The 19,192-nt window shown below is 43.5% G+C and overlaps 1 protein-coding gene across 3 annotated transcripts in view; it reads left to right on the forward strand.

Moving 5' to 3' along the window:
• The window catches only part of LOC125005809 (pyruvate carboxylase, mitochondrial-like), a 277,141-nt gene that overhangs the window by 19,865 nt on the left and 238,084 nt on the right, over window positions 1-19,192 (forward strand). For all 3 annotated transcript variants that reach the window (XM_047581417.1, XM_047581425.1, XM_047581406.1), the window contains exons 4-9: window positions 104-194; window positions 2,594-2,759; window positions 4,749-4,894; window positions 9,355-9,472; window positions 11,354-11,421; window positions 13,994-14,077. In XM_047581417.1, coding sequence (XP_047437373.1) covers window positions 104-194; window positions 2,594-2,759; window positions 4,749-4,894; window positions 9,355-9,472; window positions 11,354-11,421; window positions 13,994-14,077 — 673 coding nt within the window. The remainder of the gene's footprint in view (window positions 1-103; window positions 195-2,593; window positions 2,760-4,748; window positions 4,895-9,354; window positions 9,473-11,353; window positions 11,422-13,993; window positions 14,078-19,192) is intronic.

Below are 19,192 nucleotides of genomic sequence, written 5' to 3' on the forward strand. Positions count from 1 at the left end.
TCGTGAAGCCGTAAACAGTGTGCGCCGCGCGTCTGTGTGTTTTGTCTAATTTCGCTGGCTGCTTGCTGCTGCTAATGTTAATCCTTTACACTCATCTCTGCAGGCAGAAGGCAGATGAGGCTTACCTGATTGGCAAAGGCCTGCCACCTGTCGCGGCGTACCTGCATATTCCAGACATCATCAAAGTTGCCAAGGTAAAAAAACAAACAAACAAACAAAAACATCATTTATAATAATTATAATAAAATAAATAAATAATAAAAATGCAGGTTAATTATTTTCTTGACAGTTTTAATTTGGCTACATAGATGAATGTTCACTCTTTAGAGCAGAGGTGTCAAACATAAGGCCCGGGGGCCAAAACTGGCCCGCCAGAGGGTCCAATCTGGCCCGTGGGATAAATTTGCAAAAATTACACTGAAGATATCAGCTGAAAATATTTGATAAAATAAGAAATTGCACTTGCACCTTGCACTTCTTAAGAAATTCACAGTTGTTCATCACATGTAGCTGTACTTTTCTGCACTAAAGCAAAGGGAAACATTTGGAGTTGTCGTTATTTACCAGTTAATAAGCTATTGTGTTACTGGTCCGGCCCCATTGAGATCAAATTTGGCTAAATGTGGCCCTTGAACTAAAATGAGTTTGACACGCCTGCTTTAGAGGAAACTGAGGAATATGAGGCCTTGTGATTGGCTCAGCAGGGATGGGGGCGGGGCCTAATGTGTAGGAGGAGGCTTTGATTGACAGGTCTCAGCTAGTGCGGCACTCAATATTGAGGCAACTCCTTTACTGAAATATGTTGGATTCATGTTAATGTTTATTAAAATAAATTTAAATACGTCGGGGAAAATTAAAAAAAAATATATATATATAAAATGTGTAATCAACCAAAGATTTTACCACCCGCCTGCAGTACATTCGTGCACCCCCTGTTGAAGACCTGCGTTCTAGGGGGTGAAAACACAGTATATTTATTTTTAACTCAGTGTTTTGGATGTGCCTGAACCAAACAGTGTGTGTTTAAATGTCTCTGCTGCTCTGCAGTAGGAAGCTTGTTAAATGTTTTCTGGCCATTGCCTATACACCAGTGTAATAGTACAGCTCTGAAATAAGCCTTTTACTATGAGCTACTTGCAGAGGCAGCTGAGCATTTTGTCTATATGCTTGGAGTGAAACAATTTAGGCAATTAGCTCAGAATAAAGACCTCCTAATGGTCCTTATAAACCTGACCAAACACTTTGTATGTCTCATTTATTATTGGACCTGCGGAGGATGGAATAAAGGGAGAGGGAGTGTGTCTGCACGGTGGTGGTTTGTCAAATCATTCCTCTCAGCTCACTCTAAGCCTGTGTTTATCCAGAATGGAGAGATGGAAAAAGGAAAAAGGCACACCTGCCCCTCTGTTCATCTTCCCCTCGTTACTTTCTTCCCTTCTCTCCGCCGTCTTATTCTTCTTTTCCTTCTGCGTCGTTCACCCTCCTCACCGTGCAGCTCGGATCGACCTCTCGTCTGCGCCGCCCTCCCTCCGTCCCTCCAGGATGCGCCCGCAGTTGTTCATTATCATTTTTTTTTTTTTTTTTTTTTTTTTTCCCCCTTCTCCCCCTGATCAAACTCTCACGGTTTCTAATTTGTCTGCGTGGGCCCGCGGTCACCGAGCCAAGTCACGGAGCCTTCGCCGTCCAACTCGTTTCTCAGAATCCGTCTGCCTATGTGGGAGCCCAGCCACCCGACGCCAGCAAGAAGCGTGTGTGCTCTCCTGTTCTTTCAGGATACGTTTACCTCTCACTCCCAGTGTGTCACTCTTTACTGTGTGACCAAAATAACCATCCATTTCTATTTTTTAAAACGGCGTGATGTTAAAATGTGCGCGCGCTTGCTACTTAGAAGCACCATCTTGTGTGCAGATCCTCTTTTTCTCTCTGTGTCTTTTTACCTAGCCAGTGTGCATTACATTTACGTTTATTTGTGTGTGTGTGGGGCTTCATGCCTCCTCAGGACTTACTCGTGCCGGCTCCCTTAACAACGGGACAGCCCATAATTATAGTCCGCCTTGTATCCAAGAGCAGATGGCCCATTCTGATCCAGAGATGGCTCTATCTGTCAGCCTCTGCAGCTACTGTATCTGTCTGCTATCCCACGAGTGTGTGTGTGTGTGTGTGTGTGCGCTCAGTACCTTCCCCATGACCCTCAAATTATGCGTGTCTGTCTGTTCACTCGGTCTCCTACTGGGGTCCATTGAGTAGATGATGATTAGGGTGATGGTAACTAAGATAGAATGGGAGTAATATGCGCCATTAGCGCATAATCCTTTTGCCTATTAGTGCTGCATAAATCCTTCGCGCTGACCGCAAGACGGCGTGTGTGTGTGTGTGGTAAAGCCAGCAGGTTAGTGTGTGTGTGTGTGTGTGTGTGTGTGTGTGTGTGTGTGTGTGTGTGTGTGTGTGTGTGTGTCGACTCTCTCCGTCTTAACTCTTGTAGCTTAGCCAGGCTACATTTACTTCCTTTTCACTAGAGAGTGTTTAAGCATGAATGGGAGTAAGAAATGGTGGATAATTTTCTCTCTTTCCCTTTTCACGTCCCTCTTCTTAGGATAACAATGTGGATGCCATTCACCCCGGCTACGGTTTCCTCTCCGAGCGTTCAGACTTCGCCCAGGCCTGTGCAGACGCGGGGGTGAGGTTCGTCGGGCCGAGCCCCGATACGGTCCGCAAGATGGGGGACAAGGTGGAGGCTCGCACCCTGGCCATCAGCGCAGGTACGGAGGAGGATGACGTGCAGAAACTGGTCAAGAATGAGGATTTAAAGTGGCTGCCTCGAACGTTTGAGGCTGGCAGAGCCATATATTAGAGAAAGTCTGGCCAACTCAAACCATGGGCGTCATGTTAGATACAACTGAAGGAAGATTCTCCCTATGGACCGGATGTGCCATGTTGAAATAAATTGCTTATTTTTACCATTAACCGGCCTATAAATGTTATTGCCAACGTCTGTCATTATGTAAAAGGCCCTCACTTCTACTTACTTTAAACATCTTAAATGAGCCTGTAAAATGCTTTGTAGCCCAATCACCTCATCAGTCATGGAGCTGTGTTTACCTTCTTCTCATCCATCACAGTTAAAAGTTTGAAATTACTCAAATACTCAGAAATAGTGAAAATTAAACTAGTCTTACTGTTATTTAGTATTATCATTAGTATTATTGTATTATTGAGGCAGTAGTATTGTAACATTAGCACACTAGCTATATTAACTTAGAGAAATTTAAAATAACACGTAACTATGCCTCATTTACTACTATCTACATGGACATAAATTACATGCACATATGGGTTTCACAGTATATATGATGGTAGCTGCTATTTTTCTAGCTAGCATAAAACTAGCATAAGGCTTGGTTAACTTCAAACTTTATTCATTTGTAAAGCAGTGTTTTTGAGATCAATTAATGATCATTAATGAGGGTATGACTTTGTTTACCCTATATAAAGTCTTAATAACGAGAGACATTGACATTTACTGCACATAATGGGTAGAAATACTTTGGCATCCAGTTCTTCCTTTTAATCTTCTGCTCCTATAACCCATATATCAACTTTTAATCCAACTTTATTCACTGTATTGCCACTTCTCTAAGGGTGAATATTGGTTGGATGTATCTGACCAGCTCAGAACCAATCAGCATAGCAGCTGACGGTCCATTCGCTAGTTGGTCAGACTCTCTCTAATATACGGCTCTGGAGCCTGGTTGATTTGGCGACACCTGTGGTTACTTGTGGTAAAAACACTCATTTTAACTATATAATACTATACTGAATATAACTATATAATTTCTACTTGATGTTATTTGATCTGATTTTATTCAACAACCAGCAGTGATTTGCAAACCGTGAAAGGAGTTTGTTACCTCACTAAGAATCTGTGTCGACTGTTGCGTACATCTCTTCATTTATCAGCTCACTTTGGCTGCAGCCGTCTTGTTCCATTTCTAGCCGCAACATTTCAAAGATATCCACTGTTAAAAATGTCACAACTTTTGCAAAGTCCACTGACAAAGCAGGCCAAACATGCTTTTAATGAGGAGCTGCAGCCGTAGGAAATGTTCACTTTGCATTAGCAGAAATCCCTGAACCACCTCCTATAGTCCTGTGATGATTTAGCATTCCACATGCAGTACTGATTCGTAGATAAATACTGCAGTAATTTCATCTGTGGGTCACTGGCTCGGTCACTGTTACTGACACGACGGCTATTTATTTAAATGAAAACCTTTGAGGATACATTTCATGCCTAAAATATGTGCGGTAATTCTCATAACTGTTTAATAATTGTCCGTTGTGTTTGAACTGTGACCAGCGACTGAGATCAAAGACGAGAAAATTCATATCATTGTGCCCCAAAAAAAAAAAAGGTGCTTGTTGTCACGGTGATGACTCATTCCCACCCCTCCTCCCTCCACCTTTCACCTTGGCAGTGCTCAGCTAGCATTAATTTTGGCTTTACTCAGAGGTGGGGTGGGGGGCATTTACTTATTATTATTATTATTATTGTCTTCCTCTGCAAGAAACTGAGAAATTAAGGTATAACGGCTTAAAGGTGCCCTCGTTTTATTTTGTGCAACAAAGGTGTATGTTTGCAGCTTTGATCCTTCATTTCATCACTATGTTGCTTTTATTTTCTTGTTTTTTATTTCATTCATCGTCTTTTTAAAAACATATTCTTCACACTTAACCCTCCCCCTGTTCAGGTGTGCCCGTGGTCCCAGGAACAGATGCCCCCATCTCCTCCCTGCAGGAGGCGCAGGTGTTCGCCCAGACATACGGCTTCCCCATCATCTTCAAAGCCGCCTACGGAGGAGGCGGTCGCGGCATGAGGGTGGTCAGAGAGTACGAGGTGAGTGTCTCCGTCGGAGTTCGCTCCGGCAACACACAGTACGTCCTCCCTGACGGAGGGAAAAACAAAGCGGCCCGGCCTCATGGCGGCATTTTAGCGTTCAGACTCATTAATTCTCTGTTTGCGTTAAGTCAAGGTGAAATCGCTTGCGAGTTTCCATCCTGGTTATTTATCTCTCTGGACGCCAGTCGCTCGTCCTCACTCGGAGTCCGTTTCCCCCTGTTTCCATCAGTTCAGGACGGCTTTAAAATGTCTTTCCACAATGTAGCTTTCCCAGGGCCACTATCAGCCTCTATGTAAAGATCATAATAAAACAAATCCTACCCCTATTACATGCAGATTATGTTTCCATTAGGCGCGACCTTCGAGTGATAAAATACAAAATATATACCTTTTACGATCATGAATATGATCAGGAGATGGGGAACCTTCTTAAAGGGCTGCCATGAATAATGTATGTGTTCTGTAGCTGGTAGCATGTATTGTGCTGTCACCATCCTCTTCATCCTCCACCTCTCAGCCATCACCCAGACAGGAGTGACGGGCTGTCACAATGCCTATCACAGTGATGGCCACACAGCAAATTGATGGAAGGGAGTGTAGTTGGAAGTGAGCACTTATTTTTTGGGGGGGTAGTTATATCTTTGCAGACTCAGGAACACAGTGGACAAACGAGGATTCCTCTTAAATGGTGCAGCCAGAAGCCGCTTCAAACTAAAAACCCTCGGGTGCTTTCACACCTGGCTGGGGAGTGTTTCCTCACCCCGGTGGGTTTGTTTTATCTGGTGTGAACGCAGCAGGACGATACTGAGGCCAGTTACAAATGGTGCGAATGCACGTTACCAACAGATAACTGATACGACCGGCCGTCTATAAGTTTTTGAAACCAGAGTGGCAGCGTGCCTTCTCGGTGCTTAGGCAAAAATGTTGTTTTCTGCTCGTAGCCTAGATGCTGCAGAACATTGGTACATGAAAGACGAAACAAATGTCGGTGCCCAAACTTGATGCTTTTGCTCCATTTTCGATTGGATTATTCTCTGAAATCCATTTATTTCATTCAGAGAAACAGGAAATACATTTTGCATTATTGTATTGTTATTGTTTTGCATATTCATGTAAAAATACTAGTTTAACAGACAGTTAAACGCTCAGTGGGGTCACAACAGATGCTCACTCGGTCTAAGTGGTCTTTTGGGGAATGCTTGTGAAAAAGTTCAGCAAAAAAAACAAAACAAAAGAAATGGACTGATTCTGGAAACTAGGCCATGTCTGTGGTTCAATAAGAGTGTTATTATATATATATATATATATATATATATATATATATATAATTAAATGTGGGATAAATGTGGTAATGGTAAAACAAACCCAGTGATGAGACCTTTAGTGGATGATTCTTTCTAAAATATGTGTCTCATGGGGGGAAAACGAGTTCCTTCAGGCTTGTAGACACCAGGAGCAGCGAGTTGTCACCCCAATTTATTTCAGTACGGACCTGGCGGCAGCTTTGCAACCTGCAGTATCGTGACGCTGGAGGGAGTGTGTGTCTGTGTGTGTGTGTTTTTTTGTGGCTACTGCCCCTGAGAATGAGCTCAGCTTTCACCCGCTCCTGCCTCTAATGTCAGACTTCTTTAGCAGGCAGCTGGTGGTTGTCTGATCACACAGAAGAGGCCAGAGATCAGTTATGAATCAGAGCCACAGAGAACAAACCCACCTCCTCATTTTCATGGCTGTTTGCATTTACTGTTATTTGTTGGAGAAGAATGTGTGTGTCATAAGGCTAAAGGTCACACTAGTCAGTGCTGTAGCTGTTCCTCTGCATGCCTACATTCATTTGAAATAGTTCATCATATGTGGAACTGTATGCACCAAATGATTTGTTATATGAAACCATGCAGAAACTGGAAACGGTTTGAAAGAGCAAGGACTTTTTTAAAGAAAAAATACTTGTCGGGTGATTTGATAAACCATCAGTCTATCACGGGCTAACTTCAATCACTCAGATCACTGAACCGTTTAATGTAGTAGAAGGGAGAGCGACACAGAGGAAACGAAAGCAGTCTGAGGAGCTTTGCAAGTTAGCCGTGTAGCTAGGTATGTAGTCGATCATGGTACCAGATGATTCTGTCTAGCCTATGTCATAGACTGTATAAATATGGACAATTTGTCACCACTTCCATCTGTGGTCCCATTTTTTTATTTTTTATTTTTATTTTTTTTCTAGAATATTTGCAATGTATTTTAGTGTTTTGGTTCAGCCCAAATCCCATCCACTAACATGGAGGGGGCGGAGCTTATAATCTATGGTGCAGCCAGTCACCAGGGGGAGCTCTACTTGCTTCTGCTTCTCTTTTGGAGAGCCATCTTTATACTGTCTGTGGTCTCTGGGAAGAAAATGGGTGCATGATCGATACAGTCCTAAACATCCTACACACGGCTGTAACTACCAATTAATCTCTTGGTTATTTTCCTGATTGATTGATTGTCTTCTGTTGCAACAAATGGTTATTTCAGTTACTGCTGCCCTTCTGCAGTGTGTGCGCTCAGGCAAGTCTGGCCGTTGTTCTTAAACCTTAGAAGTAGTTTGGAAGTTTCTAAAATTGCCAGTCCAGTCCGTCTGACACCGATATTAGAGCCACCTTCAGAGTACCTACAACCAACCTCATTCTCTCGACCATCTCTACAAACACGCCTAAATGCAGTGTGTTTCTGCTGGTGGTTGGTGGTATGTACTTTGACAAGGAGGAGCTGAACGGGGGGAACCTCGGGAGGTATTTGGCGAATGTTCTGTTTTATTCTGCAAACAGTCCATAAACTAAATTTTAGTCTGCAAAGTGTAACCTCCTGGTGGTTGGAGCTAAATGCTTTATGAATAACTAAAACAACTGGGTAACGTACGAGATCTCCGGCTGCTGCGTTCACGAAACCCTTGACAGGAACAATACATCACATTTAAAATGAGTCTGGTCAACGTTAGCCACAGCGGTACCACTCTTTTGCTCACTGATCTGTACAGGCGGCGACATTGTTCTGTTGTACGTCGTCACCGAGCCTCACAAGTCGGCAATCTATCGGAAAGTGTGACCTTTTTAGAGTTGTACCCCGGTCTAATTAATTAGTAGTTGACATTTCTTGTTATTCTGTTGAGTCACAGGGGCCCCGGCAGCTTTAGCAGATATGATGTGAGGAAACTGTAAAGAGGTTCGTCTGTGCTGCCGGGACCCCAGGCAACAATGCATAGGTCGACTTTTTATTCAGCCGAGTCCATCCTGCGGTTCATTCGCATGCTGAATTAACAGCCTAAATATTCTCAGCATGTTGTGAAGCCGACGTGCACATGTTTACTGGTGGCCCCAGTTTTTTTTTTTTCCTTCTCTTAGAGTTGGATGTGCTTTCTGAAAGAGTAGAAAGAGAAAGGAACGACACGTATCAAAGCTCCAGTGACTACAGCAGACAGACGGACTGAGCCGACGTGGAAGGAGTACAAATGAGACATTTCTTTTTTTTCCAACTTCTAGTCTTTCAGAAGTCTTTTGTCATTTACAAAACTACCGTTACAAAAGTGAATTGACAACTTTGCGAGGTCTCTGACTTTGAATTCCCTTTCGCCGACGATGTGAGAGGAGTTGCGCCTCTTACTTAGAGCCACTCATTATATGTTCAAGCTAATTTGCGAAAGAAGTTTTTCACTTTCGCCCTTGGCAATAACAATTATTCTCAAAGGCCCCGCGTTTTATTCTCTAGTGGTTTATTCACTTCTGAGAAGTGAAAGATGATGTGGCAATAGGAATAATATTTGACAGTTAGTCTCCCACATTGTACCACAGGGTCAAGGTCTCGTAATGGACTAATGGTCTCCAGCTAATGGAGGCCATTATTTAATTTCATTACATTCTTGCGCTGTTTCTGAAGTACGCTTTGGCCAATGCTTGGGATGTCTGGAGCCGCCCTGAGAACTGTTAGTTTTGCCTCTGTGATCATCTTTTCTACAACACGACAGCTGAGGATGCGCTCCGGTTTCCTCTCCTGAGGCTCAGGGTTAGTGTTCCTGGGGCATGGTGGTTACTCAGTCTTCTCCCAGTGGAGAAGACTGGACGGGCTGGCGGGATGTCGGCGACTGACAAACACGGATTGAGTCATGACCTGCAAGCTAGTGGGGGCGCGACCTCCCGCCAATCTTAGCCTCTCGCTGTTCCCTTAGGACGTGTGAACGTTTTTATCCAAAGAAATGCAAAAATGGGAGAGGCAAAGCGGAAAAAAAAAAGATCGATAACGGGAGCGAATAACAGCTTGCTTAATGAAACCTTTTGACCCAGTACATATATTAAATGACTTTGAGAAACGCTCTGCACTGAGCCCTAATTCCTTAAAACTTGTAGTCGGCAGCCTTCGCCGCGACTCTCGCGTCTCACATGGTTGCGCTAACTCAGACACGTATGGATTTCTCGTCTGTTTGTCAGGAACTGGAGGAGAATTACCAGCGGGCCTACTCCGAAGCCCTGACCGCTTTTGGGAACGGAGCCCTGTTTGTGGAGAAGTTTATTGAAAAGCCAAGGCACATCGAAGTGCAGATCCTCGGTAAGTACGCTCTGGGTCACCTTTAACCGTTTGTCTGTTTTATGTTGACTGTGACTGACTTTCATTAAGAAACGCAACCTGCGCAGAAGCCCTTGAACTCTGCGGCGTTGCTGAGGGAGAGGGATAAAAATTGAGCGTGAATGAGATTTATTGGCCGGCGGAGAATTGTGCAGCCATCGTTTCTTCTCATTATTGTAAATGTAACTCGGCGAACACTCTATTACGGGGCTGAAATTCAACACCGACATTTACAAGAAGTGTGTCTGTGCTTGAGCATATACTTTGCTGCACAGACTGGTGTGGGTTTTACAATTTACCATTGTGTAGTCCTGCCTGTGTGTGTGTGTGTGTGTGTGTGTGTGTGGTCACTGTGATTAAATACTGTCTCCAGGGTACGCAAAGGATTTTTTAAATTACCTGTTAACAGCCATGTCTTTGCCAGCCCTCGGATTTCAGGCGTTGCCTCAGTCCCTACTCACACCTCTCACTCTCCCTTAAATGTTTGTCCTTATTTTTTCCACTTCCCGTCCTTTGGGACGTCCATATGTACTTCACTGTATCTTCCAAATATCCATCAATCTAATTTGCTTTAAGTGCTTTCATATGTGGTGACAGGGGACAGTGAGACATGGGCCTAGTTAGACCCTGGTTGCCATATGTGATCGCCTGTAGGATATCAGTGTAGAGGAATGCCAGACTGTGCTATTATCATGTGGTGAGTCATAGTCCTGGCACTGCTTTTAAATGTATTCACAAAACACTGTTGAAGATCCAGTGGGAACAGTTTAGAGGGTCTGTTGGCAAAAGTAGGAGTGTAATATTCCTAATTAGGATTTTATTAGTGTGTAATCGCCTGAAAATAGACTCCTTGCGTTTTTGTCGTGTTAGAATCGGCCCTTTGTATCTACAGAGGGAGCGGGGTCGTGTTTCTACGAACCAGACACCAACTCTAGAGAAGAGCTTTAATGTTTAACATTAGAAGTCAACGTCCTGGGAGGCCTGGAAGAGTATATGTGTGTATATATCATAGACTGCGTAATGTGTTACCACTTCCTTGCATTGGCCGGTGCAATGCGATTTTCCCGCTGATGCCGGTGGCGCCATCTTGTGAGTTTGGAGCCCGAGTTTGACATCGATGTCCTCCAGACTATGTTGGATTATACACTGTACTTGTTTTTATTTTTTATGTGTGTTTTAATAACTCACAGTCCTACGGGGCTGTTATACTGAACAGTTGGCATGGCAACTGGTGGTCACCATTATGTCACTTCCTGTTTCTATATCGAATAAGTAAAACAAAACATACCCAAAAATTTGACACTTGAATATGTATCAACTTTATATTAACTTAAAATTACAGAGACAGAGAAAATAAAGTGTTTTTGAGTGTTTTAATTTGGCCCAAGTCCCATCGACCAACATGGAGGAGGCGGAGCTTATGACCTATACTGCAGCCAGACACCAGGGGGAGCTGTACTTGCTTTGGCTTCACTTTTGCTTAGCTGTACCTCTTTATACTGTCCAAACCCCTACGGTGGCATCAGCCTTTTGTTAGTCGACCGACAGAGAATCATTATTTTCAGTCCTCATCGGCATTATTTCAGTTTTATTTTAGTAAAATCTGTTGCAGATTCTTCAGTGAACTTGATTTTATGCGAAACATTCGACACAGTCACATTCTTTTGCCAGACATCTACAGTTTGAAGGAGAAATATGAATGTTTGTTCGTTCAAAATACGAGTCATTAGGTCGTAAAGTTCAGAATTAAGTAAATCTGAACTCTCGTTGCTCGAGTGCTTGAAAGCCACCCTTCCTTTCCCCCCCGTTCTCCACTCATAATTTTCTTTGTCGCTTCCTCACCTACTTCTTTCTTCTCCGCAGGCGATAAGTATGGTAATGTCATCCACCTCTACGAGAGAGACTGCTCCATTCAGCGGAGGCACCAAAAGGTGAAGTCGCCGTTTTAAAATTCATCAAACCCAACTTAATGTTCGAATGTATTCAGTATTATCGTCATGGCATTTCTTGTGTAGATTAGCGTGAAGTGGATGGTGATGGTGGGCTGGCACGAAACAAAGGTCGTAAGCAGGAATCACACCCACAGGTGCTGCTGTCTGCTGAATATAAAGTGTCCTTTTTTATTTTCCTCCTTTATTTGGGCTGACGGGCCACTTTAGCGACACATTAATAAATAAGGGGATTATGGTGTTGAGTGTAACAATGGTTATTATAGCGCAGGTGGGCCCAAGTATCGCAGAACGCTCCGAGCAGCAGCAGGAGGTAGGAGGATTGTGTTCCAGTGAAGATTAGCCGGTGAATGGAGGTCCTAGCCACAATAGCTACACAATCCTCAATCAAATCAGTCACAACTGCTTGTCTGTGAGGCTTTGAATTCATGAGTAGCCAGGGCTTTTATTTCGTCCAGGTTCTCTGGGCTGCTGACTGTAACGACGAGAGCTTTTCTCACTGTCAAAGCAACCACATGAAAGTGGGAGATGCCACGGAAACAGTCGTCTAATCGTCTCTCGACAGAACAATGCTTTCATCAGAGGAGGCTGTGTAATATTCCATTACACATTGTCACCTCAGAGCAGTTTTAATCATGTGTTTTCATCACTTTCTTCCTTTGCTTTTAATCAAATTATAGATGATAATCATATTAGCGGCTGTGTTGGCGCCGGAGCTGCCGCTCTTTGATTTTTGTTCGACTTAAGCTGCCTTTGCCCTCAATCTAAGATCTCTTTGAGTCTCAGAAACAAGAATAGTTGCTTGTTCGAATAGATTCGGCACGGTAGAACGCTGATGCGATATTTTTAGTTTTGTCTTCGTTGTCGATGTGCGCTTGTACTTGGAGAGCGCTCGGAACGAGATTTGACTTGAAAAAATTAGTTCTTGGTGTTGTTAATTTTTTTGGATATATATGACATAGTGGAATAAACATAGATCAACTTTCCCACAGTGAACCCAGGCAGCATCAAGAGCAGACCTAATAGAAGACCTGTTATAGCTACACATGCTTCTTTCCATCTGTTTTCACCAAAGCCTTAATGATAGAAAATGGGAACTAAAGATATTTGTACTAAATTTAACAGGTAACGCTTTTTACTTAATATTTCAGTTTTGAATTAGTTGTAAACTAAGGGGAAGTGTTGCTTTTTATTTCTTTGAGGTAGCGTAAACTGTGCAATACAATGCATATGTCCTATTCTTAAAAGTGCAACCGAATTTATATTTTATAATAAAATAACAAAGTAAAAAAACGGGCTCGTCGAAACAAATCCCACATCAAAATATGAATAATACAAATTAACACAATCTCTTCAAATAAACATGCTCAGGCTTGCATGTGTTCCTAGTTTGGGATTTACATGTTTTTTTTTCTTTCTTTAATGAGGATCAGCAGATCTCATCCCGTCTGACAGTGACGTACCACAAACACGTAGCGACGTCGATTACGCCCTCTGCTGTTTACAAAGTGCATCGCAATCCATTCTTCATCAGCCGATTTGAATAGTCACACTTTTGTATCGATTTTTAACTTAAGGCACCATTGCATCCCTGTGTGTGAGGTGAATTTTGATGTGAACCAGTGGATTTTAAAGCCGCTTCTCATGTCATTACCAAACCTTAGCTGCAGAAGTAGGAACCTTTCACTAATGCTTTGGGGCTAAACAATGCACGACGACTCATGGTGTGATGCTTTGGTCCTAAATCTTTCAATTACTTTATTTTTTGACCAAAACATCTTCAAAAACCTCATGCGGCATGGGCGCCAAACTTTGATGCACCTTAAAAAGCAAACTCACAGTTTAGCATATTCTGTTTGACCCAACTGTTTAGCTCATTGTAGCTAGGTACTAAAGATTGATCCATTTTGTCTCATGCATTGTCAAAACTAGCTAGCTGCACTTCCACATTTATGCTTTTTATGCTTCCTTTGGGCCCCACACACTCTGAAAACCAATGTTATGAACACATTTCTGCATTATGTGCAGTAGTATGACCCTGTAGACGGTGGTCTACCTGCTCTAAAGCCTCACGTAGCATTTTAGCATCCTGGAGCACCTCGCTGTCTTTCAGCTCTTTTATTTAATCCCGCACCTTTAATGCTTTCCCTCACAGACACACACACACTCTGCTCTCATCAGCACTGTTTTCACCATAAAAATAACCTTTACGCTGGTTACCCAGCAACAGCTTAATGATCTAGTCCTGTCCATTATAGACACTATTAATGTGGTTTAAATTACAGATTTATTTCAGCGGTACACTGATGCAATCTCTCGATATCTGTACGTCAGATGCAGCACTAAAGGCAGAGTGAGTTTGGTACATTTCAGGGTCACGATAAATTAATCAGAACAGAGTTTACCTGAACATTTTCATCCCACCAGAAATAAAAATGAATCAGTAGCGACGTCTAGATCTTGCTAAACTAATCAACTGTTGTTTTTCTGTCACTGTTTGTGTGTTTGTATTGAGTGTGCCCATTTTTTTACTAAAGTCTTGTCATCTTCAAAGGTTGTGGAGATCGCGCCCGCCTTCCAGCTGGACCCTCACCTGAGAGACCGACTTCACGCCGACGCCGTCACCCTCGCCAGACAGGTACAGGCCCGCTTGCGTCGAATCCGGTCATTGGAGCTCACGTGACGTCAGCCGCCTCTCGGTCTCTGTCTTTTCACTCCAGCCTGTCATTTAAGCCTCCGCCTCGGGGTTCGCCTTAACGAGACCATTTCATCACGTTGGGGGAAACGAGTGTAAATGGAATGAAAAAGTTTTGACAGGATCCGTGCATTTTTAAATCGCCCAACGTACAGAATTAATGGGTACGCCTTGAAACGCCGTGAAATATTCATGTGGCCTTTGCCTGATGTTGAGGCAGCTCGGGAAGTAATAGTTTCTCCACCAGCACAGCGAGAGTTTTGACCACTTGTTAAGGAAAGTTGGAAGCGTGTTGGAGAAAAGCCTTCCTGTTAACTCATGCTTCTTGAGTGCGAGCAAATTCCCAGTGCCAATGTTTTTTTTTCCTGTCTATAGCTGTTCTGCAAAACAACCAGATTCGCCCCAGAAACGTTAATGCGGCACCTACCTGCGATTCAAACAACGCCGGACATTACTGCTCTTCCAGACCGTGAAAATGAAAATGCAATATTAAAACGCGTGGGAGCCGCCGTCGTCGGCGCCGCGGTCATTGAATGCAGCTGTGAAAGTGGAGCGCGGAGTTCTGCGAGCGGGTTTTTTCATTGGGCTCCTCGAGGAGAGTTTTTACGGCCGTTGTTACCAGTCGTGCGCTCGGCGGAAATGGAAGCTCATCTTGTATCTCGCCCTTTAAAATCGTTAGTCTGGCTTTAGCGTCGGCCGACACGTTGCCTCGGCTATGACAGCGTCGCTTAAAAGTCAAGCCTCATCTCTCGGAGGAGATTTGGCGAAATGGCCTTTTCAGGTAATGGCCCAGCTGAGGGATGGAGAGAAAAGGAGGAGGAGGAGGAGGGTAGAGACAAGGGTGGTGATTTGCTAAAGAAATGACCTTGATGGTTATGTAACAGACAGAGAGAAACTTTAGTTGAGGCTTGTGTTTTGACCTAGTCGTGACTTTTCTGCTGCGGCAATCAAATCACAGCATCACTCAGCTCGTCTGCGTAAAGTGACGAACAGTGTTTCCCTCTGTGGGTGTTTAAGAGCTGCAGGGACTAACTCTGGTCTGTGACTTTTCTCTGAATGTTATCATTTGAACTGAGACTGATGTTGCGCCGATCACATGATGGTGCGTGGATGATGGGTACCAACAAGAGAGCGCTATGCACTCATTCCCGTGCACATAACCAACGACTGTTCTTGAAGATTGAACTCCCCCGTTACAGCTAGCAGGAAGCAGGAAAGAAGGCTGACCCATGGTCAAAAGTCAGGTCTGCTTGGGTTGGTCTTCTCCAATGTACTGAGCAGGTGCTGGCCATGCGTGTTGGGTGATTGGATGCAGAATTAGGCTTTTAGCACCTGTGTTAAAATATGTTTCCATATGCGTCCCCAACCAGCACTTGAGAGCTGATCTCAGTAAATTAACACCCAACATCATTTATTCCAGCTGCTGTCTTTTTTAAGGAATATTTTTTCCATTATGATATGAATTTTTAATACCAGCTGCACGTGAGACGCTGTTTCAGATTGGACCATTTCCAATGTAACGCTTCTAAACACGCATGGTGCGACTACGTCACTCTGAGTGTGGTGAAGATGGACAAGTCTGAAAAATGGAGCGTCAGAACTAGAAGAAAAAAAAAAAAGGTGGACCAGACGTCCCTGATTTCTGGGGACAGTCCCCACTTTGGATGAACTGTCCCCCGGCTAAAGCTGTCCCTTGAAGTCTCATGATTTTAGCTTTTAATGAATGAGAAAAAAAGTTGCACGCAGACTACAGTTATTACGGTAGCCGGTCGCGCTGCTATTGACATTATAGTCATAGCAGTTTAAATATGAATAAATACGTCATAGTAAATATAAACTTGAATTGTCCCCGTTTGTTAATTTCATCTTGATAACATTTATTTATTTTTTTAATCTCAGAGCAGTAAATGTCCCCAGATTTCCACATCAGCAGTCAGCGCTAACACGGGGCCATGCAAACTTGTTTTACTTCTAATGTGGGATTATTCTACAATATTTACTCATCACCACAGTAAAACAGTCCATCCTTGGTCAATCAACTGCATTAATTATTCTCTCAACCAGTAGAAAATGTTGTGAACACGTAACTCTACATTTAAAAAAAATAAATAAATAAATAAAAAAAATGCTGTGATATATATTTTTGGTCATACTGCCCTACTGTCTTTAGACAATCATCATCTACTTTAAAATCTGAACCACAAAAAAATATCCAAATGGGAAATTAATTTTTGTGAGACTTGGATAAAACTCAGATCATGATTTTAACATCTACCGCAATTATTCCCAACCTGTGGGTGGCGGCCCCCTGGTGGGCCACGAATGTATTGCAAGTTGCCCGCCAAAACATGTCATTTGATATTTGGGTTGTGGTCGTGTTCTGCAACATTGTTTACAAGAACTGACTCTAAAATACCAATAAGAAGACGTATAAAACTATCGTTTGGCACTGTTGGATGGATACTGGTGTGTGGGTGATGAATAGTGCAAGACATATCCCACCAGAAAAACAACTAATGTGGTTTCAAACTCGACTTAAAGTCAGAATAAACCAACTATTTCAATCTCTGTTACATTGAAATAACAGAAAATAACTGCTCGATAAAGATACAAGGAAGATCCTTGTTTGAAAAAAACATCCTGATTACATGTTTCTATGCAGACATGTGGACTAAAGACTCCTCACTCCACTGTAGCAGTACTCTGGATGTAGCTCTGTGCTAACAGTAAAGGCAGCCAGTAATACGCCCTCACAAGTACAGTACATCTAGTAGTACGAATGTGTGAACGATGTCTCACACACACACACAGCTCTGGGATCAAACCTGCAGCATTTTCAGATTATCACCAGGGGTCTCACTTTCTCTTGGCCTCATCTTCCATTTTCCTCCTCCCTCCCTCCCTCCCTCCCTCCCCCGTCACTGCATTTCCTCGCTATGTGTTGTGACTGCATTTCACTGAGTCAGTCCCCACAGTGAAGGCTTTCACTCCAGAGCTGAGCCCAGCTTTCTCCGCAGGTATTGAATCATGCTCCCTAAGCAGTGCTCAGGAGAAACTTTATTTCGTAGTTTGCGTTTATCAGCGCGCCTGCGTCGCGTCCTATACACGCGTCTGTAAAAGGAGGAGGATGCAAGCCGGCGATTAACGGGGCTGTGTGATCCCTATAAAGTAGAAGACGATGGCATGCGTAACTATACTACATCCCTTGCGCTGTCCTCAAACGACCGCTTTCCATATACGGCGGTTGTTGCGTTAATTTTCTTTCAATCCTGCGCTGAAAGGTGGCTGCTCAGTCACCTTAATGCGTTCAATTTGCAGCGTGATTAAAGAATTTTCTTTTTAATCAGCGGCTCCCTGGAATCTGATGGCGCAGTTGACAAGACGTGAAGCTGCTGCTCGTCTCCATGTGCACACACACACACACACACACACACACACACACACACACACACACACACACACACACACACACACACACAGTACAATGTAAAACACACTTGGTGCACCCTCGCGCATATTTCATATAAAAACTGAATCATGCAACACTTGGTCCAGAGCGTTCGGTCGTAGCGTGATTCTGTTTTCGTATATCCAGCTGCCTTCACATCTGGTAATGACTAGACCAGACCCACTTTAAGCTAACTCAGTTTAGCCACTTCAGTAGACCGGTTTGAAAAACAAAGACTAGACTAAAACTTAGGACCAGAATCGCGGTGTTAATTTCAATATTAAAAGAAGTTCTGAAATGTATGAGGATGTATGGGATTCAGGCTCTTTGATTAGAATCAGTCGGACGAGGATTGTGAAGTTATTTCTAAGCTTCTGAGTCACGGATCCTCAAATAGAGAAGATGGATGGAAACAAAACCATCCGTCACCATGTGTCAAATCCTGTGACACTTTTGAGTGTTGGACAACTTACATTATAAAAATACAATTATATCATTTAAACCACAGTCACATTGACCGACTGCTACAAAATATGATCATTTTGTTTTTATGTGGCCTTTGTTTCCTAACATTTTTATTTTTGTTTTGAAGATATGACACGGTGCAGTTCATCAGATCCAAAAGAAGTCCTCATAGTTTGCGCATTAACCATCGTTTTCCCCCGCTCCTTCTCGCACCTCGCCATTTCTCGACTATTATCTGATCTTAATGGCGGCTCCGCTGCCGGTCCCCCTTCATCTTGCCATTTGTCCGTATAACCCATCATCCATTATCAGCAGCCTCCATCAGAGTCTTTCAGAGAAACAGTGCTGTCTTTGAACTCGCTGCAGGCCGCGGCGTCTCCTCACAGAATGTCCTAGAGAACAAAGTTGCCTGGCAACAGTGACGGCTGCAGGAAGTAGGTTCGGCTCGCGGGGGGAAAAAGGGTTTGAGCGCCGAGTGGTTTTCGAGCCAGACCTCACAGAGAAGAGAAAACCCTCAAATGGCTCAGTGTGCTGCCGTGTGTTATCTGGTGATTTCTGTATACAGGCTTGGGATTTTTTTTTTTTTTTTTTTTTGTCTCTTCATCTGTTTGATCGTCTACCTTTGTTGTCTTTCCGCCGTGTCGAGAGGCCGACTCTGGCTGAAATGTCTTTTTAAACCAGCGTCCCCAGCCGGCCCTGAGTGGGTTTATGAATGATGCATCTCAACAGGGCAGTGTGAGAATCACATTGATTGGCAGCATGATCTACATTACCTTTACGAGAGGAAGTGAGGTTGAATACCTGCAGTTTCCTTGCCATCAGAAACTTACGTTGTTTGCAAGCATATGATATTACCCTTCACTGGGGAATAACTCATTGACAAGTGAAGACGGAGGGCTGTATTTGTTGTTGACAGGCTGCGAATAGGTTTTCTGTAGGATGCCTTTACTAGCGTTTGACAGCGTATTAGCTGCAGAGATGTGAGCGGACGCCGAGTGTCCTCGCTCCAATTCTGCAAGTTCACAGGTGCAACAACGCGATCAAAGCTCGTCCGGTCTCGTCTCCATTCAGTTTGCTCCGTTGCCCCTTTGCTTCGCTGCCGCCTTCCTGCATCTCTTTCTGCGTTGATGCAAACACGGGCGGCT

The sequence above is a fragment of the Mugil cephalus genome, chromosome 1, assembly GCF_022458985.1.
Source record: "Mugil cephalus isolate CIBA_MC_2020 chromosome 1, CIBA_Mcephalus_1.1, whole genome shotgun sequence".
Lineage (NCBI taxonomy): Eukaryota > Metazoa > Chordata > Actinopteri > Mugiliformes > Mugilidae > Mugil > Mugil cephalus.